Genomic DNA, 25,000 nt, shown 5'->3' on the forward strand with positions numbered 1-25,000 from the left:
TTGGACAACATAAACTGGACAACCTACAAAGAGAATGGGACAGAAAAGGTTTGTAATTAACTTTTTAGGGAAGATTTGCCATACTCTTTTAAACAAATTCTATGGGGAAATTCACCACCTGACAAGGGAATTCCACGTCAAATTTCACGCGAAAAACCACAGGTACCCCAAGCTAACGATGTTAATTTGAGCATCACGATCAGTTAAATAATAACTGTTTGTATGGGAATTTGCAAACGCCTTTAGGATTCGAAGATAAAAGAACATTAATCGAACAAAAATGCTTTACCTTGTCTTCTCGATCAGTGTTTTTGTGGCGTACTTTGGCCATTTCAGCGCTATTCCAGTGGGTTCTAGGTTCGCTGTTTTCTCTTTATGTATTTATGTACCAGTCAAATTCAAGCTTCATCATCCTCCTCCCCCCCCCCCCCCCCCCCCGCCTTCCTTCCCGCACAGGCATACCCCGGACATTTGACTCCTTTTCCTGCTCGGGGGAGAGAATTTGATCATCTTAGTCTTCCGGGGGCAGGGCATTTGATCACCACTCACAGGGGGTGGGAAATTTGATTGCTAGCCTCGATTTCATGTTACGTTTGCACGTGGGTTGATAAATCATGGCGGACACAAACTTATATGCATTCAAAGGTAAAGATTCCGCATTCGTAGCTGATTAGTTGAAAAGCGAAGGCCTACAGAAAGAGATATTTATACCTGTTACCTGTCCTCCTTGTGCCTCTTACCATGTAGGGCCCTGATTCTCCTTGGTGTTGTCTATTAAAGCATGTTTACATACACAGCTTCAGAAGCATAATAGAAGCAACTGAAAAGTTAAAACAGTAATCTGGTAATTTTCCCGGAGGTGGGAGCATTTGATCACCTGAAATGCACCCATGATGAGGCATGTGAGCTTTTTGGCCAGGAGGGGGGGCATTTAAACAAAAGTTTTCCAAAAATTCAAATGCCTGGGGGGTTACCCGGGGGAATGTTGAAGCTTCAATTTCACTGGAACGTTATCTTCAAGATTGGAAACTCCGATGAAGCAGTCGGAAACACAAACTGCTGTAAATTGTTCCAAAAATCTCAATTTGACCCGAAATTGCAATGAGATCAAGGATGATAGTGATGCCACATATTTCAATCGCCATATCAGACAAACTTTCACGGAAAGGAATTGAAAATCGTTAAAATGGGCTGATTCGGATGTTCCGTGCGGGAAACCTTTGGAAAACACCTTACCGACCGGACCCGAGGTTCGAATTTAATACACACAGGGTGAGCGACGAGGCTTTAGTCTCAGTGACAGGTACAACGTGAGGCCCTTCTCGGGAAAGTACTCAGCTGTCACGCACAAACGAACAAAGCTCAGGGAAATGCTGACGCATGAAAGATGTTTCGCAAACAAAACATAAACATTCAGTTTGTTTACAGTGTAGTGTATCTGTCTCTGACATCGTCCCCCACCTTGGTGTGTAACAAATTTGAGCCTTGAGCCCGGTCGGTAAGGTGTTTTCCAACGGCCGTGCACGGAACTTCGTAGCAGACCATTGTCGACGGTCCTCGATGGAAGGGAGTCGTTAGATTAGCAAGCCGAAATTCCCGCACCGCAGCTGTTTTGTCCGATAGAGAAGGTATTTGTTAGAGGAGGGTTTTAACGTGCACTGCGCTAAATCTGGTGGCGACCTGAGCGTTCGGAAAGAATTTACGGCTGATTTACTTCGGCGGATATGCGAGACCGCCGCCAGCAAGTAACCAACCTTGGGGAATCATATATAATTATGAGAGAGCAACGATAGAACTAAAACTCCCTAGAATCGCGCTGAAACGACCAGAAATGCTAAGAACATACCGTAAATAAGACAAGGAGGCAAGGTAAGAAATTCTGGTGTATTTTTATTTTAATGCCCTAAATAACGATTGCTAAGGCCCGTCTTAAACGTCGCATTTTACATGTGCCGAATCTAATGCAAATGAGAAAAATCTATTGTTTTTGCTCATTTGCATTAGATTCTGCACATGTAAATACGGCGTTTAAAACGAGCCTAAATTCCCCACAAAAAACCATATAAAATTTATGTAAAGCAGCAACGATTCTCTGTGAGCTTGGGGTGAGATGGTAAGAGTTTCTATGAATTGCACAGCGTTTTCAAAGATGAAGCTAGGCATTTAGTTTACCTTTTGGAGAATGCTGCAGTATTCAATGAGGGGGGTTCAAAACCTCCCGCTTCCCGTTCCTTTATCTCCCGGCTCCCGCCTTTTTAGTCCTGCTCCCGTCACCTATAAATTAGGAGACGAAAAACACATCTTGGTCATTTAGCTACGTAATTCTTAAGTGATGACGGTCTCAATTGTTCCAACTTGCAGTTCTGGATAGAGCTGTACCATTCTCGTCACCAGAGTCTCGGTTCGACCCAAGGCTCTGGGAAACTCTATGTAGGAGATCATGCGCCGTAGGGTTCTTATAGCCAAGAATTGGCTATTTAAACCTTACGGCGACTGCTCACTCCTCGTGCTAACATGAATGCACCAATTAGAGACGCTTTTAATTGTTCTTCACGAAAACTAATGAGAAGACACTTTGTTTCAGGGTTCCCCAGATATCTTCTCTCCCTCAGTCAAGAGAAGAGCTCTGGAGTCGAGATTGAGTTTTGTGCTTAGTTACCTGGGCACGGTTGTTCGAAAGCCGATTAACTTAATCTAGGATTAGCGTAAACTTTTGTTTCATGTTTTCAACTTTTTGATGAAAGTTGTTTTACTTATTTTTGTTTTTCAAGATTGACTCCCCTCTAATGTAAAGTTTTGCCGAATATCAGCGTTAAACAGCATTTGGGAGTAGAGAAATAAACTCCTTGGTTAATTTTTAATTTGGGTATTAGTGTTAATCGGCTTTTGAACAACCGGGCCGAGGCCTTTAAATGAAAGTGAAGCTAGTACAGTGTTGAACTTGTTATGATACAGACCTCCCTCCTTTTCTCATGTTAATGATGTTTTTGTCATGCTAATTAGTAAGAATTTACGTAAGAAAAACACTGATGTTTCTATCAAAACAAGGTAAACTCCAGCCTCACTTTCATTCATAGGCCAGGTAACTAAGCACACAACTGTAATATGGTCTGTTGTCTCGTGTTCTGATAAATACACGTTTTCTGGGGCGGATCCAGGTTTTCACAAAATGGGGCCTCATTAAAGGTGCCGCCGAAGGCAGCGCGCCTGTTTGGGACCCCTGGGGAAGCTTTGGAATTTTTAATCCTCGGAAACGCGATTTCCGACATTCTGAGGCAAAGTCAGCGTGTTTTAATTCCTCATTTGTTAAAGTTAAAATTCCATATTTTTGCATTAAAATATACCAGAGCTGCTCAAAATGATATATGTTATTTTCCAGCTGGGAGGTCCGTGTAGCGAAAAACTGTGACTGAGGTCTTGAAAATGCTGCCTGAGGCCGCAGGCCGAGGGGAGCTTTTCCAAGGCCGAGATCACAGTTTTTCGCTCTACGGACTGACCCTTAGCTGGTAAATAACTTTTTTTGTTTTCTCTCTCTTTTCCTTTCTGAAGTCACTATTTTAAGTCTTGACTCGCACCGCGTTTGATAGCGAATGCAGTACGCGACTTACAAACTGAACGTTTCAAAGAGAAACATTTTTATTTGAATTATATTTTCAGGCCTCTTGTCTTCTAAAAATCTGTTTAATTTTGAAACAGTTTTGTATGTAAACGGATCGGTGTCAAAAAATGGAAATTTAAGGTCATTACATAAGCTCACGCAACCAGGGCTAGGATTCCGCCCGGGTTGGCGGGCAAGGTAGAAAAATTCGGCCTGCTCCCAGGGCCAATCAGATTGCAGGATTGGCGATTACCGCCCGCTCGCGCATTGAGAAAGAAATATGAAACGTGATGTACTTCGGATCAAAGTTTCCTGTATAAAAGTATGAGAAAGGTATGCTGTAGTTAAACCTTTTTGAAACTTTGTGTTTCACCAAAGACGGGATCCATAAGAAGCATTCTTCGGGGTATATATCTTTCAACAAAACGCTGAACTACAGCATCGTAGGTGACGGGCTTTTCGTTGTGACTGGCGTAGTGCAAACAATTCGCAGCAAACAGTTAATGTTAGGGAAATTGTCTGGATCACAGGCCTGGTGAAAAAAAACAACATTCGCAGCGAACCAAAATATTCAAATACCGGTACTCATTTGTTTCTTAATCAGAAAACGTTTTAGCTACATCGAACAGCAGCGAATTAGCCATCTTATTTAAAATGTACTTGTATTTATTTTATATTTTTACAAGTTTATGTCACTAGGTGTTTCAATTTAGGGGGTTCGATCGAACCCCCTGAACACCCCCTCCCCCTCCCCCCAGGTCCGCCCCAGGTTTTCAACAATCAGTCCGGAGTTTGTTGGGATCATAAAGTCATTAAAATGTAGAAGTGGGATATGACGAAGTTGCAGTGAAGTGTCACCACGTAGTGAAATCTTAGTCCGTTCTGATTCACGGTCATAGACCGAATGCATAAATAGGGGCCTCACTAGCCTCGTTTGCATGGAGAAAACGCAAAAGAAATGTTTCTTGAGAGTTAGCACAGAAACAAAAGAATACATTTTTGGACGCCATTTATGCATTCCGTTTAAAAGGAGCAAGCTAGGCTTTTGTACATTATGCTTTTGTTTCCCCACTAAAATGCTCCACCTTAATTAATGCTCCAGTTCTCCCACTAAAATGCTCGGTCGTCCCGAAAAAAGTCACTAAAATGCTCCGATAATGCTCATTATACAAACGTTTTTTAATTTTGACATGGTTTTAACTGTTAACACTTACAAAAACCAAGTGAAGCTATGATCTTCGCAGTTATGATTCATTTCATATACCCTTTCATCACTTACAAAAACGTACGCCTTGTCAGGATTGTTACTTTTTTAGCTGACTGATCGGACATAGATAACACAGACCAAACACGGGGTGCATGCACACTGGGTCACATCCACGGCTGAAGGAGTCACAAAGAAAAAAAAAAAAAGGCTGCCTAGACTCTTGAAACGTAAAACCGCTGACTTGTCCTCAGTCTCCACTGAGCTCTATCAGGGTGGCATTTGCCGATTTCAGTTTTAGTCTTCATTTTCTCTGAGAAAAATAATTTCTTTTTTAGTCTCTCGAAAAAAAAAGAAATCCGGGAAAATGCCACTAAAATGCTCGAATAATGCTCAATGCTTTTGCCTCAATAAAATGCTCGAAAAAATGCTAGTATAATGTACAAAAGCTTAGAGCAAGCTCCCAAGAGGCTGTTCCATGCACGGACTCGGACCTTTCACTACCGCATCGAAAAATACTAAGACCTATTAAAATGGTCTTCAAAAATAATAAAATTATAATAAAGTCGCGTCGCTTTGCCTAGACTTTCGAAAAGTCCGTCGTCTCATGTAGATGGCGCGCGGAACGAAGGACTTTTCATACTTGATTGGCGCCAATTTTAGCGACCCAAAAACGGGTCGCTGAGCTAGACCAATCAAAGTAGTCCTCGTGGACCCCAAGGGATAAGCTCAGGGGGTAGAATTGTCAACCAAAATTTGCCATACGCAGTCAAACTTGACTTTCAACAGAGCTACTAAGGCCACCGGATATTCCGGATTGCGCGACTATCAGGGGAAAACAATTCAAGAAAATCTGTTTTGCAGAGATATGTTTGTGTCTGCTACAACCGGAGCTGGGAAAAGTCTGGCCTTTGAACTAGCCCCGTACGCTTTTGATCGTTTACTTGGAGAGGATTGCGATGCTAACGTCTTCGTAATTTTTCCGCTGATTTCACTCATGAAATACTTGGTCTCTAGTCTCCGTGGGTGACGGGTGACGGGTTGCGGGTGCCAGCTGACGGGTGACGGGTGAAGGGTGACTGGTGGCGGCCTGACACAATTGGTAAATAGTCTGCGTACACCTTGATTAACGCACAGTAGATTAGACTAACAACTAGTAAACCAAAACAATAATTACTTATTAGTGCAACAAAACGTTTAACATTTAAACTTTTCAACCATCAATCTCAAAATATACAGTTCAAATCACAATACCAGAGGCCTTTAGCCACGAGGACGGCAACGGCAACGAGAACGCCACGAAACAATGGGTTTAATGAGCAAAAACAATCGCACGTGCATTTTACATTTTAGTGCATTTACAGTGTATTAGCCCACAGGCAGCCCAAGCATGGTATACGATTTATAGACTTTGTATGGGAAAACATACTTTGGGCTTATAAATGCTAAAATAAGCTGTAAATGTAGAAATAAAGTTCGCTTACCTCTACATACGGTTGTCCTCGTTTTTTCTGTGCAATCGGAGGGCAAATTTTTGTCCGTTTTAGACGGGTTTGTAGGTGACCAGGTGTCACCCGCCACCCGCTACCCCCGGAAGAGTCCTGCCGTGTATTCCTTGACGAGAGTCATTGCATCGCTAAATGGAAAGTTTCACTGAGATGTACTTTTAATTCCGGTCTAGCACGTCTCCTACACGTGAAGCCTACCTGATCTTTCATGAGTGAAATCAATTGACTTTCTTGACGATTCGAAGCTTTCCCTTACTTGATAATCTTTCGAACTAGTGTTTCGTTTCTATCAGCACAAATACGGCACAAAGTGTTGGTCCAAAAATATAACTAGAGATCTCCTTTCCAAACGGCGACTCAAGATGGAAATAAGCTTTCGTTTTATTTCGTCTTTGTTTCGGATACCTTTAGCACAAAGTCAACAAATTTCCTCTTTCGATATCGTGCAAACAAACACTTTCGATTGTGAATTTTCCTATAGAATACGCAAGTGTGCATGCTTGTCGATTTCGTATTCATTTAATTCAGGTCTCGTCGGAAAATATATCCTACAATTTTTTTCCACGATAAAGCTGTGGCCCAGTGGACTGCAATTATTACTTTGAAATGGGAAGACAGCAGCACACAATTGTTAATGGAATTGCTCCCTCTGATCATGACACCTGTTTGCCGTATACCTTATGCTACCACATGAAGGTGCTCTGTTTACATGTCTGTTTACATGTGCTCTTTATCCTCCAATGACCTACTGTGAAATATAACACGAGTTAGTTTACCCGCCCACTGATTGCACCCATCTGCTTTGGTCAAAGGAAAGACAGATAAAGCAATTTAAGACGGTTTATGTCTGATTGTAATGCTGTTAACCTAATTACCACATATAACTCCTGTTTCTGTTGTTTTTGTTGACTTTGGGAGAGTTGTTGGCTCTGACTAGAAAATCTTTGAGCGATTTGCGGATGGTGGCATAAAGTTTCCCCTTGTTGTAAATTAAAGTGCTTTATCGTGAACAATTTGTGATACTGCACGAACATATTATTGTACATTAAAATTTTGACTATTGATTGGCATATTAATGGTATACAGTTTACAATTAAAAAAAACTTGGTCTCGCTACTTTCAGGGGGTGGGGAAGTCGCTACTTTCGGGGTTCGCTACTTTCGGGATTTACTAGTGACCACAAAAAAATGACGTTAATTTCGGGGGGTCGTTACTATCGGAAATTGACGGTGTTACTGTATGTTCTTCCTGAATCAACAGCTTCAGTCGCGCTCCTTCACTTACGCAATTGAGTTGTTTTTCCTTTTAACTTGTCTTCATACAATCACATTTACATTGCTAAGTAGCTTTTAATTGATACAAAAATCTGGGAGATACCAAAGTCCTGGCACGCGAAATGTTCCCTTCCGGTTGCCATCCGCGTCTTAAAAACGCGCGTGCTCAAGCCCCCTATTCTCCAGGCGCCTTGTTCCTTAAAAAGAAGCATTTTTGTACCCAAAAAGCCAGGTGAAAAATAAGGAAAACAAATTAGACAATCTTTAAGTTTCCTTTATTGTAATTTGGACTGCCATAGTTTGATGATGCCATCACCATTCTCAAATCTGTATACATGTATCTACTGAGAATAGCAAGCTCAGATCCATTTTACAGTATACATTTTCTCAGAGTGAAATACTTGAGTGTGCAAATTATAGCAGAGCGTACAAGGAGTGAGTAGTTCTCGCAAATTGTTTCTGGTTTCCGGATTTCGGACTCCAGACTCCGGCTTTTACTGCTGCCCTTTCCTTGTACTTGTTTTAGTTACTTTGTAAAGACTGCCGCATCGCGGTCTTGCCAATAAATTAAGTTTTTGATCAGTTTATAATATTTATAGAAAACTGTTAAGAAAATGTTTAGGATATTTAGAATTTTTTCACAATTATATTTAGGGGGAAAGAGCGAGATATTTCGGAAAAATACCAGGAATTTCCGGAAACATATTTAGACGATTTTACGAGATATTTGTAACTAGGCCTAGAGGAATGCGTGAATTGGAGGAAATGTGTTTGGACATAAGTAATTATGCTGCTGGCGAAAGGTTAAGACACTTGAAAACTTCATCGTCGAGAAAAACAATGCGTTCAGACAACATTGAAGGAGCAAACGCACGCATACATTGACTTCACTCCTACAGGATAGTAATTTCAACATACAATATTGGTTTCTAAATGAGCCGTGTACCTATCTTATCTTACAGATATGTATAGTTATAAAAAATGCTAAAATTCTCTTAAATACTAATACTTAATACTAATGTTACCTACATGTATGTTACAGAGACTAAATTATTAAAAGTTACGGTTAGTTGAGCAATGAAAAGGAAGCCTAAAAAATCCAGGCTTGAATGGGATTCGAACATATGGCCATGCGATTGCACTGCACTTGCTCTACCAACTGAGTTATCAATCCAACTAAGAGCTGGTCACTTGTAAGTAGAAGCTTGAAATAAATCCATGCTCTGTGAACTGGATTCAAACCCATGGCCATGCGATTGCACTGCACTTGCTCTACCAACTGAGTTATCAAGCCAACTGGGAGCTGGTCATTTTTATTTTCCCATTTTAGTTTCCATTGCAATGCTGTGAGTCTGCGCATGTGGAGTTAGTATTAAAAGAAAAAACACCGGAATACAATGCATCTATTGTACGTTTTATTTTCACGTTTTGAAAATACTTTTTTTTTGAGAGCTGAAAGTTCATTTAGTTTGGCTTTGACACTACAAAGTTCATTATTTCACTGCTTTATTCATTCTGTTTAGAGTTGATCTTGGAGGAAGATCTGCTGGCAGCTGAGCGGATTCTCTTTAAGTTGGTTTTCTAGTGGAACTTGATCAGCATCGGTCTTATTTCCTTTACCTGTTTATTTTTCTTAGGGGGCTCCTCAAGTTTTTGTTTCGTCGTTTTGCTGAGGGGGAGGGAGATTTTAGAGTCCATTTAAGGACAGTGCCTACAGTTGTTATTGACCATACGTTCTGCGCATTTCGAAATACTCGGAGTTCCCAGCGGTATTGCTTACTAATACAATGAATATTTTTGAGCGCTTTAAAACTATGCGGAGAAAGCAGAACTCAGCAAGTACTCTTGGTACGCAAAATGCAAATTGAGGATAACCATCCATTGTTTGGAGCTTCAATTTGGAAAAGAGCGCTATACATTGCTTTGTATTTTACAGCTATTGTTGATTAATTAACTTTGAAAAATGTGTGGTTACTCCCAATTTTCTTTTTGGATTTCGATAACACTTGTAAAGGTTTTCTTCTCCCGCACATTCATAAACTCGGAAAAAATACCTTTCAAGTAGTGGGCACTGTCCTTAAAAAAGCCATGGTTTCTGATATTGAGACAGTTGACATTAAACTTTTCAATTTGAAAGTAAACATTAACACCGTGAATTTGTCTTACCAAACAAAGGCATCTGTCTTCAGCTTATATTCAGGCTACTGTCATCATCTGTATCATCGTCACCATAATTGTCAGCATAAATTCTTATTTCTTTTGCAGGTCTTTTATGGAAATACTGGGCGAAATGACATTGTCAAGCATAATCTTGAGGAGGTTATCATAGCGAGCTTCATCCGCTTTCAGCCAACTAAATTTTTTGGTCATAAGGCGTTGAGAGTTGAGCTCTATGGAGCACTTAAATCTCTAGGTAACTGATGAACTTATTTTCTATGCATTTCAACAACTTCATCTAATCATTTAGAAAAGACGAAAGTAGAAAAGAAATAATAAACTCTATTCGAACTCTTTCTTCATATATGTTCCGGAAAAGTTTTTAAGAGCCTGCTGTTAGTATTGTAAGAATTACGTATCAAGACAGATTTTTTGGTACATTCGAATAAAGTAATGGTGCATCTAGACTTGTGCAGTTTTCGTCTGTATTCACTAATACCTTTTTCTCCATGCCAGTTCCTGTTAAATCACCTGTTCTTGTCAATGTGACTGCACAGTCGTCGACTAGTGTCGCTGTCTTTTGGGAGCTGTCAAAACGTTACTACAACGAAAGAAACTTGATATCCTTTAAACTTCTATACCAAAAGGAAGGCTCCAACCAATTTGAAATACAAACTATCAAAGATGCAGCTTGGGTTGATACAAAGAACGTTTCAATTATTAATGGTTCGTTGGTTTTCTCAACGGTTGTCACGGGGCTTGAAAAGTTCACAGAATATGAATTTAAAGTGTGCGTCTTCAGTTCGGTGGGGTGTGGACGAAAGAGTTCCTTGAAGATTGCAAGGACATGGGAAGATGGTAAGGGACTCTATCAGTTTCTCAGGCTTAGTATAGTTAATTGGGGGCATTGTCATTGTTGTTGTTATTGTTATTTTATTTGTTTAAGCAGGTTGAAGTTTTGGCAGCTAATCAGCTGATGTGAACCTGCTATACCCACCCACCCAGATACACACCGAGGACAGCCACAACACCGGGAACTTCATCCCCTACTCTTCTCGAATAGTGTGTGGGTTCTTTAACGTCCCACAGGGAACTAATGAACACGGACGTTATTTGTGAGACGGGACCTCCGCCTTATCGTCCTTATCCGAGAAGACTTGAAAGTCTAACCATTTTACGGATGTAATTACAAAGGCAGCACTTTCTCCTCAGTTATTTAAAGAGCCTGAGTGTTGGTCCGGCCGGAGTCGAACTTACGACCTCCCGCATGGCAGCCCGGCCATGTGTATGGCCATAGACACAGTTGACCCTTTCTTATAGATTTTCTATCTCCAATTGCTCCATGTAGTCTTGGAGAAAGTAGTCAAATGCAGTTGAAAGAAATTGACATATTTGCAAATGTGGATTGCCATGGTGTTTTTACTCATTGATTGATTTATTCATTTAAGATTTTTTTTTGTTCCTGATAAGCCATCTTTCTTCATTTAAAATGTCACTTCCTTCATCAAATTAATCTCCTTTATTGGGAAGACACGAAGAAAGTTGCTTCTCAATTAAGAATGGTTGAATCACATTTCTTTTATTTCATACCATGGGCAAAGTTCATTTCTGATTTCTTGTTTTTGCTGCATCTAAATTTTTTAGTCCCATCAAAAGCTCCTAGCAATTTTAGAGTGACTGCTAACACATCTACGGCCATCATAGCGTCCTGGCAGCTTCCTTCCCCTGACTCCAGACATGGAATCATTCTAGGATTTAAGATGTTTTTCAGGAAAGAAGGCTCCAATATTAACAGACTAGAAAACATTTCTGTTTCCAATATCACGATGTACACAAAAATTGTCACCGGGTTGGCTAAATTTACACCATATGAATTTTGTGTGTTGGCCTTTACCTCTGCTGGAGATGGAATTAACAGTTCTGTTCGATTCGCAAGAACAAAGGAAGATAGTAAGTGATATTGTTTAATTAAACTTTTGTAACAACAGGCTAAGGCTCCCTTAAAGTTAGGTAAGTCAGCCTGTCACCCATTTAAATTAATTTTAAGTGGTGAAATGTATAGGTAAAAAATGAAAGTCTTTGTTTTAAGGCTGAAGATTATATCATCTTTAGTTTTTTTCATGGCTTATTACATTAAATTGCATGTGCACCTGTTTCATGTACTTGTATGTACCACAGTGGAATATTCCAGTCATCGCTTTTCCCCTAAACTTTTGGCTACAAAGGAAAACCATTTAATGGAAAGTATGAACCTTTATATATTTGAGCTGCAGAATAGAATAAAATGAAATTAGGAAAGATCATTACGGTTAGTTGAGCAATGAAAAGGAAGTCTTTAAAATCCAGGCTTGAATGGGATTCGAACCCATGATCATGCGATTGCACTGCACTTGCTCTACCAACTGAGCTATCAAGCCAGCTGGCAGCTGGTCACTTGTAACTAGAAGCCTGAAACAAATCCTCCATGCTCAGTGAACTGGATTCGAACCCATGACCCTAAGATTAAGCTACACTTGCTGTATTAACTGAGCTATCAAGCTAACTGGGAGCTGGTCATTTGTAAGTTCAAGTTTATCCCGTCCGTGATGATTTTCTGGAAAGATCATCCCAGTTAGTTGAGCAACCCATTCTCTACCTCTGAATTAACAATTATCGTTGATTCCACATTTGCTCCGAATTTACTTTTTAGATTAATGTAGATAACTGAAAGCTTGATATAGACTATGGGAAATGGTCATATATTTTTTAAAAGACAACCCAAGTATATGGTCATACAACTGTAGGACTCGAACCTTGCAATGTTGATTAATTTAACCCGTCAACTAGTAACCACTTGACCACCACACCTCTAGCTGCCCAGAGACAATATTTTAAACACTATTTGATAATGCTGTATTATCGCGCCTCAAAAAACAATGTTAAACACTGCAAACGGTCGGTTACCAAACTTCACAACAAAGCTAAACATTTGAAAATCAAAGTTTACGCCTTATTAATCTAGTGTAGGCCCAATTACTCTTCAGCAATGATATTCTATGGGAGACAAAATAAAAAAAATGAAAGGCTCGATTTTCCCAAAATTTTTAATTTTAGCATTTTAACACAAGTGTCCATTTTTCTTTTTTCCCCAACATTTCGTTGCGTGCAAGTTTAAATGCTCCCTACTTTTATGCATCATTGTGCCCACTGTTAAGCAATGACTTCAGTCAATGTCTTTTCCCTTTCCTCACAAAGACCATTGTAGTTAATATATCAAGATGGTTATGAAACTGTACATGTTTCTTTGTTTTTTCTCTTGTTTTCTGTTTTGGCCCTGACCAATATTGACCAAACCACACCCTTATTCTAACAGACAACCAATCAGAAGTTTTGATTAATTTATTCAAAACTCAAACATGAACCGAGGACAATATACTGTATTGTGCATGGTCACGGTCAGGTTAACCTGAAGTGTGACAGCACTGTACTCACTTTTCAAGTTTTTGGGGTTTCATAACCAGTCCATGTATATGAACTATGAAAAAGCAGGCCCTGCTAGTAGCAAGTCAAGTGGCTGAAGAGAGAAAGATTTTAAAACCTCTTAGATTTCGGGAGCTACTTGACCACCCATTGTCAAGTTACTCTGTAACCTGTAAATGACGTTTTGGCAATTGCTCTTGAAGCATCTAAAATTTACTTTGAACATTCAATAAGTTGCGACAGATCGCGACTGCCACGGTTAGGGTTAGGCAACCATACAGTATGACAATCATTGCCCGGTTTTTCTTTTTTGGAAGATCAACTATTAAAGCCTATGTATAACGGATGTCTTAAAGTATCTTTAAGTTTTATACTGCCAGAAAGACAAGTTTAAGCAGGAAAATGTTACTACCAAGAGTGTGAAGCTTTTCAACAATAATAATTATTTATCTGCTCTTTGGCAATTAAGGACGTTCGCGCCCATTGCTACTGCGCATCCTTACAGCGCATGCAAATTCACATGCCACGTCATGCATCGAGTGCCCGCTAAGTACTAAAATGAACAATGATCCTGGGCAGATAGCCATTGCTATAGCTTTTCTTGGATTTAACGATCTTGGATGTTCGGTGACCCCTACTTTTCTTTTCAGAAACTTATTTCATTTACAATTATCTCCACATTGTCCAAAAATGAACAAAGAGTCAATGTGGGAAGTTAAAAAAAATTCAAGATTTCTGTAATCGGGACATGGAATCCTGCCATCTTGCGGCTGCAAGGTGCATGAAACTATGGTCGCTAAATGCGAACGTATTCTTTAAGGAACCTCAACAGTTAACTAAATTCACTTGATGGGTCCACTTAAAAAAAGTTTGGTAGAGAACATTTCACTTCAAAGATATAATTGCAATATTTTTGGGCTTACAGACACTGTGGTCTTCTTCGCTAAAGAAGCCGGATTTTTTCAGATTTAGGGTGTTCTTCCGGGCAAGTTCTCTCCCAAACGAGGTCGGTGACCCCCCATTTTTTTACATTTCTGACATTACTAATACTCATCTTTCAATGGTAAAATTTTCAGAAGAAAGCCAATGTTAGAAAAAATCTTAAATCTTCTTGACAATGAAAAATATTTTGTTTCAAAAGTACAGTTTAAGCTGGCTAAGAAGTATAACCTCCGTTTCAAAACAGCTACTTCTCTCAGTCTCAAGGGACGTCCTTTCATCTATCACTTTTCACTGAATTCACATGGCACCAGCTTGCCAACACACACAAACAAGATAACTGTATGAGCTAATTAAAGCTGCGTATCTTTCCAAGTCTAAACTATTTCAGTCTGTATAATACAACACACAGCTGTAGAATCTATTTTTAGTAATGCTGAACAATGACTTTATGTACCACAGACTAGAATCGGTTCTTAAGTGGTTTACCTGACTTGATTTTAACACAGGTATTGCGACGTAATCAACAGGGATCAGTTAATGTTTTTTCTTCATTAATTTAAAGTTCCTTCAAATGCTCCCAGTGGATTTATGGTGACTGCAAGCAATTCTACAAGTATCAGAGCATCTTGGGAGCTACCACCTGCTGACTCCAGAAATGGAATCATTACAGGATTCAAGTTGTTTTATAGACAGAAACACTCTGATAACGAACCTAAACTTCTTAACATTTCCCATGCTTCCATTCGAGCAGAAACTGTCAGGGAGTTGATGAAATTTACAGAATATCAATTTCAATTGTTGGCCTACACTTCGGTTGGGGATGGACCAAATAGTTCTGTTCAATTTGCAAAAACAATGGAAGATGGTAAGTGGAGTCATTAATTGATGAGTTTTTGTGAGTTCTCTCTTCAGTCAATGCTTCAACCATTTAGTACCACAAATCTCATAACTGCGAAGATCATAGCTTCACTTCATATCCGCATTTCATATGATTCATTTAATATACCATTTCATCATTGATTCACTCCTCACGGGACCATTAGAACCCACAAATGACCAGCTCCCAACGTCAGTGGCTTCATAGCTCAGTTGGTTAGAGCGTCGCACCGGAATTGCGAGGTCACGGGTTCAAGCCCCGTTGAAGTCCTGAATTTTTCAGGCTTTTCTACGCAATTGTAAAAATTGCGTTGAATCTTCATAACTGCGAAGATCACAGCTTCACTTGATTTCATATCCGCAGTTCATATGATTCATTTCATAAACCATTTCATCATTCATTCACTCCTCACGGGACCATTAAAACCCGCAAATGACCAGCTCCCAACGTCAGTGGCTTCATAGCTCAGTTAAATTAACTTAATTTGATTAGCAATTAATTAATGCAGTGCTTATCCGTTGTCAATCCATCGACTGGCAAGTGGTTGATTGGATGATTTACCACTTGATTAAAATGCTTTTGCTGCTTGATTTTGTTAAAGGCATTGATCCTCAACCCATAATTGCACAGATGCATTATTTATAGTGTTGATTTATCTCAAAAATTTGGTTTTATCAACAGAGTTGATAATGTAAATTGGCCACCATACAGAGATTCTAAAAGCTGACGTTTCGAGCGTTAGAAGTATACTACTTCCCCACCGACGCAGCACCACAGTTTCTTTAGAAACTACCCCTTCATTGATTTATCTCAGTCTGTCTTTTATCTCTTAAATTATTTTGCTATGTTCCAGTTCCATCAAAAGCTCCCAATGGATTTATAGTGAATGCGAGCACTTCTTCAAGTGTCACAGCATCTTGGCAGCTACCACCCGCAGACTCCAGAAATGGAATAATCACAGGATTTAAGTTGTTTATTAAAAGGAAAGGGTCAGATGTCCAAATGATCTATGTTATTTCCAACCCTTCAGTTTACACAAAGACTGTTACTGGATTGCAAGAATCTACAGAATATGAATTGCAGGTGTTGGCCTACACTTCTGTTGGTGATGGACCAAAGAGTTTTGTTCATTTTGTTAAAACAAAGGAATTTGGTAAGTGTTACATAACATTTCGGAAGATCAACACAGGGCAACAACCTACAGTTAGTTTTCTTGCGTTTTTTCTTCCATGTTTTTCTTTTTCTTACGATAGTATACCAGTAGTAATTTATGATGGTAATTGACTGAGTGGAGTGCAATTTGCTCTGAAATTAGACTTGTGAAATCACAAGTACAGCTGTACATGCATTATTTCAGTCCAAAATTACACACGACACAAAATTCAATTACCACTTTTATTACATCCATTTAGAAATCGCTCAAATACAGGATCTGAGTCAGTACAAATGCTTTATTGATCCAGTTGCCCACTTATAAAAAAGCGGAACCAGAAGCATGTTTACATATCATTTTTCTATGCAAAACAAAAACATTTGGACGTCATGTGTCAAAGGCTCAGTCACACACTTACTGAATGGCTTTACATGTAACACTATCTGACGTTAATCTTTGTGCTTAGAATTTCATTAAAACTATTGCATTGAAAATTTGATTGTATTTTGTACCAATAATAACTTGTGCCATTTTTAGATTTCAGTGGACCAGGTTTTTCCATGGCGAGTATTCTTGGTTTTTCCGTTGGCGGTGTATCTTTGCTTGGCTTTCTACTCCTTGTTGGTTTTTCTTGCCATAAAAAGAGAAGAAAGAAGCGTCCTGCAAAGTGGTAAGCTTTTTTTCTTCTTTTCTTTCTCCTTCCATCTTGAATTGAGTATCTTCCGTGTACCGCGTAGCCAGTTTCTAAGATGGGCTTTCGTCTTCCATCTTCCATCTTCCATCGGTACGCAGTACGAAGTGAGATAATCATATCTCACTGCGTACTGCTTCCCGCGTAGCCAGCTTTTAAGATAGCCTTTCATCTTGAATTTAGTATCTTCCGCTTACCACGTAGCCAGCTTCTAAGATAGCCATTTTCAATTCGCAATTTATTTTTACGTGAATTAATTACATACTTCAAATTGAATTATTTAGTTTCTGCGTACCGCGTAGCCGGCTACGCAGACCTTTGTTTGAGTTGCAGGGTATTCTGCAGTTACTCCAAACTTTGTCCCTCCAGAGCAAATACTTAGAGAGCTTAAAGTGCTGACGAAATTCGCATCTTTCCTATCTAAGCCATTTAAAGACATAAACATGTAGTCTGTACGAGAAGAAGAATGCTGCTTACTATTTTCAAACATCTCTTTTTGTTCTAAAAGAGAGATATTCAAGTTTTCAAAATATGCAAATTATCAAGTGATGACGTCATAAGCTCAATCGAATTATGATCAAATGTGATGGAAAAAGATATCCCAGCCAATTTGTATCAGAAATGCTTGATTGTTTGTAGAAAGATTCTAGAAGATGTGGTCCACAATATGAGCATACCAGTTTGTTACCATGGCAATATACTGGTTCCAGACCTCCCTGATGTTACAGGCTTTGCTGACCACCTTTGGCGTTCTATTGTGAGATTTGCCAATGGTGCCTTATCTGCATGATCCTGCAAGCATATAGATATGTTAGGGCAAGTTTGTTGCCTTGCTAAATGTTTTTCTACCTTGTGATCACCAAAAATATTGAATCAGGTTGAAGGGGACTGGAAAAGAGTGAGTTGCCATGGGAACCAATTTCTTAACAGCCGAAGGTGTGTTGCCTGTATAACTACAGGGTGTATTAGCCTACCAAGTTTCAATGGTCTCTGCTGCAAATAGACCATTTTCGAATTCTCACGGCTGGACTAGATCTAGCATGGAATGGAGGCTAATGCGGGGAAATCTTTTCAAATGAAATTAATTTGCCCGCATTAGCCTCCATTTCATGCTAGATCGAGTCCAACCGTTAGAATACGAAACTGGCCTATTGACCGAGATAGCTCTATTTATATATTAATTGATTTTATATTGGGTTGAGTGAATGACGTCATCAGTTATCTCATTTGCATATTTTACACATTTTTCAAACTTAAATATTTCCGGAACCAATGCAGATATTTCCAAACTATAAACGGCGTTTTTTTTCTTTCCTCGGAATTCTATATATTAATAAACCTAAAAATTCAAGGGATGAAAATTTGATCATAGTAGCACTTTAAAACATACATATATTTTGAAATACTGAAATAAGCCTATAGAAATTATAAGCACATGATAAAGGTGTCAAACTCTGCGAAGCGACATGCAAATAACAGCAGAAAGTCCGGAAGCCATGCCTTTGACCTCTAAAAAAAAATTGCTATAGCACAGCCAAGCGGCTCCACTCTACTGGCTTTTACCTAAAATTTCTCCTCGTAATAGAATACAAAGTATCCTTCAGAATCACTTGTGAAATAACGAAAGGTCGAGAGGCCGAAAATTAAAAGAGAACGGCAAATGCACAATTGTCATGAACTGTAGGAGTCGTGTAGGGCGGTCAACCGCATTTTACAAAGACGTGTCATTTATCTATATTAAATATGTCAACAATCACCGATTTAACCAATCATATCATGATACCAGGAGCTGGTATCATAGAATGGCGGCATCAGTAGAATGTCTACAGGCTCCCTCGCTTCGTTCGGGCTCATCGGGAGCCTGTTCGCATGCTACTTTGACCTTTTTAACAGCCCATTGAAAAACAATAGTAATTATTTGCGGATTGGCCGATTTCTCTGAAGTTTAAAAGGATGATTGCTAACAAATAGAGAAAGATTTTTTACAATAACGAAAAAATCCTGTGTCAAATGCCGTACTTCACATGATCCGAACCCAATTCAACCAGTTAGGCTCATGTGAAGTTCGGCGTTTGACCCAATTAAGTTCGACCGATTGGTCGTTCTTCACTGGCCAGCCGTGAAGAACGCCTGAAGACCGACTTTGGGTCAAACGCCGATTTTCACATGAGCCGAACCAAACGCATAATCAATGATAATCAAAGTTAAATCATTTTAATGTATGAATCAGCCTCGATCTCATGGCCGTGTTCTTTCCAGAAAACTGAGGAGGGCCGTCAAAAAGGTAAGCTGAATCAAAAGATGCCGTCTACTTTTCAAAAGCAGAGTTAGCTTTAGCATTAAAGACCGTCTTCTTCAGGAATTTTGAATCATTTTGTGAAGGAGATGCTTTCGCAGTTTCTGGTTTAAAAGGCTCCATTTTCACTGTTTCGTTCAGGAAATAACATACTTTATTTCAAGCCCGCTTGTATATATGCATGAACCATCGCTATTAACGTATTTGCGTATTCCATCAGTTTTTCACAATCAGCGTCCTTGTGACGGTTACCGTGAATTGTACAGCGGGCGAAACATTGATTTTTACCTTGAAAAACCACTGCCCAACAAGACCGCTCTCTTTTTATTTCTTTGGTGTAGCAGTTCGGTTCCACTGAATTAAGTTCGACGCTTGACTCAAATTAGGCGTTCTTTATTATTGGAGTCGACCCAAATAGACCATATTCGTATTCTCAGTATTGGACTGGAACTAGCTTGCAATGGAGGCTAATGCGGGGGAATATATTAAAAAGTATTTGCATTTGAAAAGATTCCCCCGCATTAGCCTCCATTGCAAGCTAGTTCCAGTCCAATACCGAGAATACGAATATGGTCTATTGTCATTAGGTTCAGCTCATGTGAAGTACGGCGTTCGACCCGGGCCTAAATGCGACTAATTTGTTGCTTGAGTGGCTATTTTAGTGTTTTGATTGTTATGCAAATTTTGACAGAGAATATAAATTCAGTGTTCCGACACTAACGCTTGCCCGATTGCCCAGGGCAAGCGAAATATATCCGTGGGCAAGTAAATCAACTCTAAGACTTGCCCATCCGGCAATCGACAGAATTTTTGTTCGACTAATATTTGCGGAATGATTTGATTTGCAACGAAGAGTGTGACTAGTAATATGACGTAGTTACCGCAAATACGATAAAAAAAATAAGCATCTCTGTGCTATCATTTATTTTTCTGTTAAAAAATTAATATATTTGTACAATGTACAGACCTCAAAACATATTGGAAGGAGGAACTTGTTCTTTTCAGCCATCTTTCTCGGCTCGAAAGGAATGCTTGTTACAATGCAACCCAGTTTTCCCGCGGCCAAATTACAAGCGCACAAGAAAATTCTGCCTTTTTCACGCAATTTGAACAAACTTTGAGAGGCTTAACGAAAATGACATTTAATTCAAAACCAGCCTAATTTCAGACAGGTATTCAAGGAATCTCCCTTGATCTCTTATAGAAAAGGAAAATCACGTAACGATATACTTGTCAAAGCAAAACTCTGAAGGCTACTAGAACACAATGGACTCACAGTAGGAGTCGCGCTGCTCTGTCAAACCCATTTTACACACATTTTACACAAAATTGACATTGCCTCCATTGAGTTTCAATGGGCAACAGGTGTTTAGAAGGTGGGAAACCAAAAAACAAAACTGGTTGCCCAAAGTTTCAATTTGTTCCACATGTAGACCGAAAATTTTCAACACTATTAGCCACTTACAGGCCTTTTTGTTGCAAATGTAGTTGTTATACATAAGAGTTAAATAGGGGCTGTACAGGCCCGCAGATGATACTGGCCTGGAAATGACCCCTTGACCGGAAATGATCCCCCGACAGGAAATGATCGTAATAAATAATACCCCAAAAACTCAGGAATGGTGTGGACTCTACGAAAAGTCCACGGAAAAAAAGAAAAACAGTAAACATCCTGTACCAAATCACAAAATTAGCATGCATAATTTTGGGCAAAAAATAAAGAAAATGAAAAGGAAACTTTAAGGAATCATTTACGATGCTTACCCTTCACCGTCAGGAACCCATGACCCGGAGCCTACAACTCTACTGTGTTTGTGTCACGGCGTTTTCACAGACCGATTTATTTTTAGATTGAATTTCCCGCGAATGAGACTCCCACAGGAGCCCGATGACCAATTACAAGAAATTAAGCTGACGTCATAGGGTCACCGAACCGGAACTGCCTTTGTTTTTTTCCGGAAAAGATAGTCTAAAAATAGATCGGCCTGTAAAAATGCCGTTACATAGCCCCAGTATGGGAGCTGTAGGCTCCGGGTCATGGGTTCCTGACACCGTAGAAGTACACAAAACTTTAACCAACCGTTCCCAGGGTCTCCATTGTCGTTGAACATTCACGTGTCAGTTTCGGAGATTATGACGCGTTTGAGATTTATATTCTTTTATTTCAAAATTCATTATCCTTCACAATTCTCTCTTGCTTTACAATTTCAAAACTCTGTTTTATAAATTATTTTAGGTAAGATAATTACTCAACTTTTATAATGAAATTAAAATTTTCGCGGCTTTAAGAGTGCCATTCAAACTTGTTCTTGAATCGGTGGATTCACTTGCATGTGGAAATTTTTTTAATGCACGAGAACAAAGCTAAAAATAGTATCGGGAGAGAACCGAGCTCATTAGCGTTTACACAAACCCGTTTTCATTTGTAGCCACAACGTTTTTGATGCGGTTATGCATTCTGTTTACGCGATATCGATGGAGACCGCAAGAAAACGCTGCCAAAAGTGGAGCGTTTTCAAAATGATACGGTTTCATCTATCATGTAAACTGCAAAACCGCATCGATTTTTAATGAGGTTACTATTTTGGGCTCAAACATTTTTCGTTGTTCAATTTTAAATTGTGAATCTTGCAGGTGGTGCAGCTCACTCTTTTCTAATTTGATTTCGCCTTTTCAATTTTCATGCATTTTGCTGTCCTTAAACTGCGAAGCTTATCATAACGATAGGCAGAGGCTTTTCAAATTGTTAACTTTTTTGCAGCCGCTGGTATGCTCTGGCAAAGCAATAAAGAAAAAATAAGCGACATTTCAGGATTCGACCTGCAAGAATTCATGTCTGGTGGGACAACTGAATTTTGTGGTAGTTTTTGTCTCCCTTTCGTCTGTGATGAGTTCGGCATGATGTAAACATACGAAAACATTTAAATATAAAGTTCCTTTCCTTTTTTCTGTCCTCTCTAAATTCTCGAGTCCATTCCATTCTTAATTACTGATGATGTAACCATGTCCTGTCCGGGATCATTTGGCTGTCCAGTTTGGAGATAATTTCTGGTCCGGGGATTATTTGCTGTCCAATTTAGGGATCATTTCTGGTCCAGGGATCATTTCCTAGACGCGATCATTTGCGGGCCCGTACAGGGCTTTTCAATCCGGTTAACTTATTTAGATGTTTATTGAAGCGTGAACAGGACAGGCGGTTTTCGTATTTAATACAATTAATGAAACTAAATGAGAAAACCAACCTAAAAGGGTGAGCGTTCCAAGACTTTTGCCAGTGATTGTACATGTAGCTCCCACGAGTCTCCTATAGCGCAGTGGTGAAGAATCTGAAGTTGTAATCGGTTCGGTAATAGGCTTGACTCCTAAAAAGGAGCACTCAGATTTTTTTCCAAGTATCCCCTGGCCAAGACACCATCGAAATCGTGGATCATGGCCTGGCTCTAACGAGTCTCTTATAGCTCAGTGCTTGAGCATCCGAACTAGTCATTGGAAGGCTGTCGTAGGTTCAATACCAGCAAAGGAGCTCTCGGATTATTTCCGAGTATCACCAAGTTACCATCAGAAATATCCTCTCTTCATTTCATTCACCGGGATTAACATTTGTCATCCACTTCATTTATATAGCGAGAATGCACCCTGCACACAATTTCAGTCCTTGCAGTATAGAGGGACAGTTGTCATTGGAACCTACGATCATGTACAAATTCCTTTGGGACACTCATTCCAGTACACATTTTTGGGACTTCACTGAGTCACTGAGGCGCTTCCCCCTCCATCCCCACCCAATCAATGTTGGGTATAAACTGGTCCACTTTCAGTCCTGCACACTAATTTCACTTTATTTCCCTCAAGCAACATTGTTTGGAGGGGGAAGGGGATTGCAAAAGAGTCCAGAATATGCGATAAGTGAGTTGAAAGATAAAATGCTACATTGTTCCAAAGAACTTGTCCATGATTGTAGTTTAATGGCCTAGCTTCCACTAGTTTCCTATAGCTCAGGGGCAGAGCATCCAAACTAGTAATCGGAATGTCGTAGGTTCGACTCCTGCAGATGGCCACTCTGATTTTTTCAGAGTACCCCTGAGTCAACATCGAAAAATAAATTTCTTCATTTCATTAACCCGGGGGTTAACATGAAACATCTCGTTCTGTACAATTGCAAATATACTTCATTTCGACACTTCAGTGCAAGCAGTAAAGAGACTGAGATCATTGTCACGTGAGCATAACTTGGCTAATATCTCAAAGACATTTTTTTTTTTGCCATGAAATGCTCATTTTTGGCGAGTAGGCCTTTTGGATGTTGTCTAGCTTTCATAATAGGGTGTTTTCATGTGACGTCACGGCGGCCACATTGGTGTCCCTAAACAAAACAACAGCGGCCATATTGGTGTCCCCAAATTCTCCGGGAATTGAGCTCTGTTGTGTCATACAAACGTTTTCCTTTGTTTCGGTAGAAAAAACAAAGTTAATGATCACGTGTGAGTGAAAACATTCTATACCCCGAAAAATCCCATAATTTCACAAATTTAGTTTTTTATGACATCACACTTTAAAACTCTGTGAGGTAATCAGAAAGTCCAAGGGTGGGTCGAAGCTGAAGGGTATCATTAGGAAAGGTGTAGGGTTGTTCAAATGATGATCTGTGACCCAAATCTCATTTAAGCCTCAATGGATTGGTCTCGCGTAGTCTCAGAGTTGCATAAACAAAACAAAAAGATAGCAAGAAAGGCTGTTGTGAAAGCTCTATTTTGTTTATGGTCCAAAGGTAAAGCACTCGTAGCCAACTATTAGGGATAAGCCCCATTCCTTCTGCGACCTAAAATAAAATTTGTTGTGACGTTGCGTGAGTCTCATAACTTACTGAAACCTTTTCCACATCTGGATAGCTGTAATTGATGTTGTTACTTTGTGTTCTTGTTTTTTTTTAGGACAGCGAAGGATATTAAACCACTGAATTCCTGCGAAATTCCTCCGGAGAGAATAGAATCATTGGAAGAGGTGGGTCAAGGAGCATTTGGGAAGGTGCACAAAGCCAAATTGATTGACGGATTGGAGTTCTTTAACAAGAATACCAAAGACGGGTGTGAGAAAAATTTCAAGTACAAGATTGTTGCTGTTAAAGAATTACATGGTGGGTATGAAAGTGTCTATTCCTTGTATGGATCATACACCGGAGTAATTATCTTGCATTTGTATCCCGGGAGTCAATTAAGGTAAATACTGTAAGTACGCAATGCAAGCATCAACTATTTAGCTTCGACTTCAACTGCATTGTAACAATTTGAATGCTCTTTCTAGAGAACTTCAATTCATGTATTGCTCTTTGGTTGGGGTTTTGGATGACGTCATGGTAAGAGGGTGACCTTGTGACTCCTACACCAACTAATGTGAATCTCATTACAATTATAGCTTTATGTCGATGAGCGTGATTGCACTCATGTCATGACACTGCATGCAACACCAAACGACTCTCAAGGGTAAACCGGTTTAGGGCGATTAAAGGACCAATTTACGGGCTTGACTTCGAAATAAAGTGTTCTTGATGTAGGGATAAGGGACACGTGATTTATTCCCTTGACTCAATAAGCTGTAAACTGAAATTTTATTTAACGATTTTTCCGCGAGCGCACATCAGATATGAGACTGTAAACAGCCAATGAGGCGAGTAGTGTTAAGTTGGCGATAACCAGTCTCATATCCAACAAGTGTGAATGAAATAATTGTTTTATAAAATTTTCATTACTTTCTGAAAGCTTGGACATTTGGAAATTAAGGCCAATTAGTTTCCAGCTTGGCAACACTTGACACAATCATTTTCCATATTAGGGCATACAGTAT

The 25,000-nt window shown here is 39.5% G+C and overlaps 2 protein-coding genes, 2 long non-coding RNA genes and 2 other non-coding genes across 6 annotated transcripts in view; 4 read left to right on the forward strand and 2 right to left on the reverse strand.

The window, feature by feature from the left end:
* LOC138012890 (uncharacterized) overlaps positions 1-9,991 on the forward strand; it is an 11,352-nt gene extending 1,361 nt beyond the window's left edge. The window contains exons 2-3 of the long non-coding RNA XR_011125181.1: positions 1-48; positions 9,850-9,991. The exon at positions 1-48 is cut by the window's left edge and continues 260 nt beyond it. This is a non-coding gene — a long non-coding RNA (uncharacterized lncRNA). The remainder of the gene's footprint in view (positions 49-9,849) is intronic.
* Positions 1-25,000, forward strand: part of LOC138000295 (tyrosine-protein kinase receptor torso-like) — a 355,698-nt gene that overhangs the window by 312,545 nt on the left and 18,153 nt on the right. The window lies entirely within an intron of this gene.
* On the reverse strand, positions 3-6,313 carry LOC137967786 (uncharacterized). The gene is made up of 3 exons (XR_011116615.1): positions 6,287-6,313; positions 2,173-2,274; positions 3-23 (listed from the first exon to the last, which is right to left on the reverse strand). It is a non-coding gene; the product is annotated as an uncharacterized lncRNA (long non-coding RNA).
* LOC137981230 (receptor-type tyrosine-protein phosphatase F-like) overlaps positions 10,251-25,000 on the forward strand; it is a 20,020-nt gene continuing 5,270 nt past the window's right edge. Inside the window, exons 1-6 of the mRNA XM_068828560.1 lie at positions 10,251-10,599; positions 11,386-11,691; positions 14,705-15,007; positions 15,873-16,172; positions 16,710-16,842; positions 24,091-24,293. Of these exons, the coding sequence (XP_068684661.1) occupies positions 10,251-10,599; positions 11,386-11,691; positions 14,705-15,007; positions 15,873-16,172; positions 16,710-16,842; positions 24,091-24,293 (1,594 nt within the window). The remainder of the gene's footprint in view (positions 10,600-11,385; positions 11,692-14,704; positions 15,008-15,872; positions 16,173-16,709; positions 16,843-24,090; positions 24,294-25,000) is intronic.
* On the reverse strand, positions 12,086-12,158 carry Trnac-gca (transfer RNA cysteine (anticodon GCA)). Its single transcript has one exon. It is a non-coding gene; the product is annotated as a tRNA-Cys (tRNA).
* On the forward strand, positions 15,217-15,289 carry Trnas-gga (transfer RNA serine (anticodon GGA)). The gene has a single exon. It is a non-coding gene; the product is annotated as a tRNA-Ser (tRNA).

Source organism: Montipora foliosa, chromosome 1 (assembly GCF_036669935.1).
Source record: "Montipora foliosa isolate CH-2021 chromosome 1, ASM3666993v2, whole genome shotgun sequence".
Lineage (NCBI taxonomy): Eukaryota > Metazoa > Cnidaria > Anthozoa > Scleractinia > Acroporidae > Montipora > Montipora foliosa.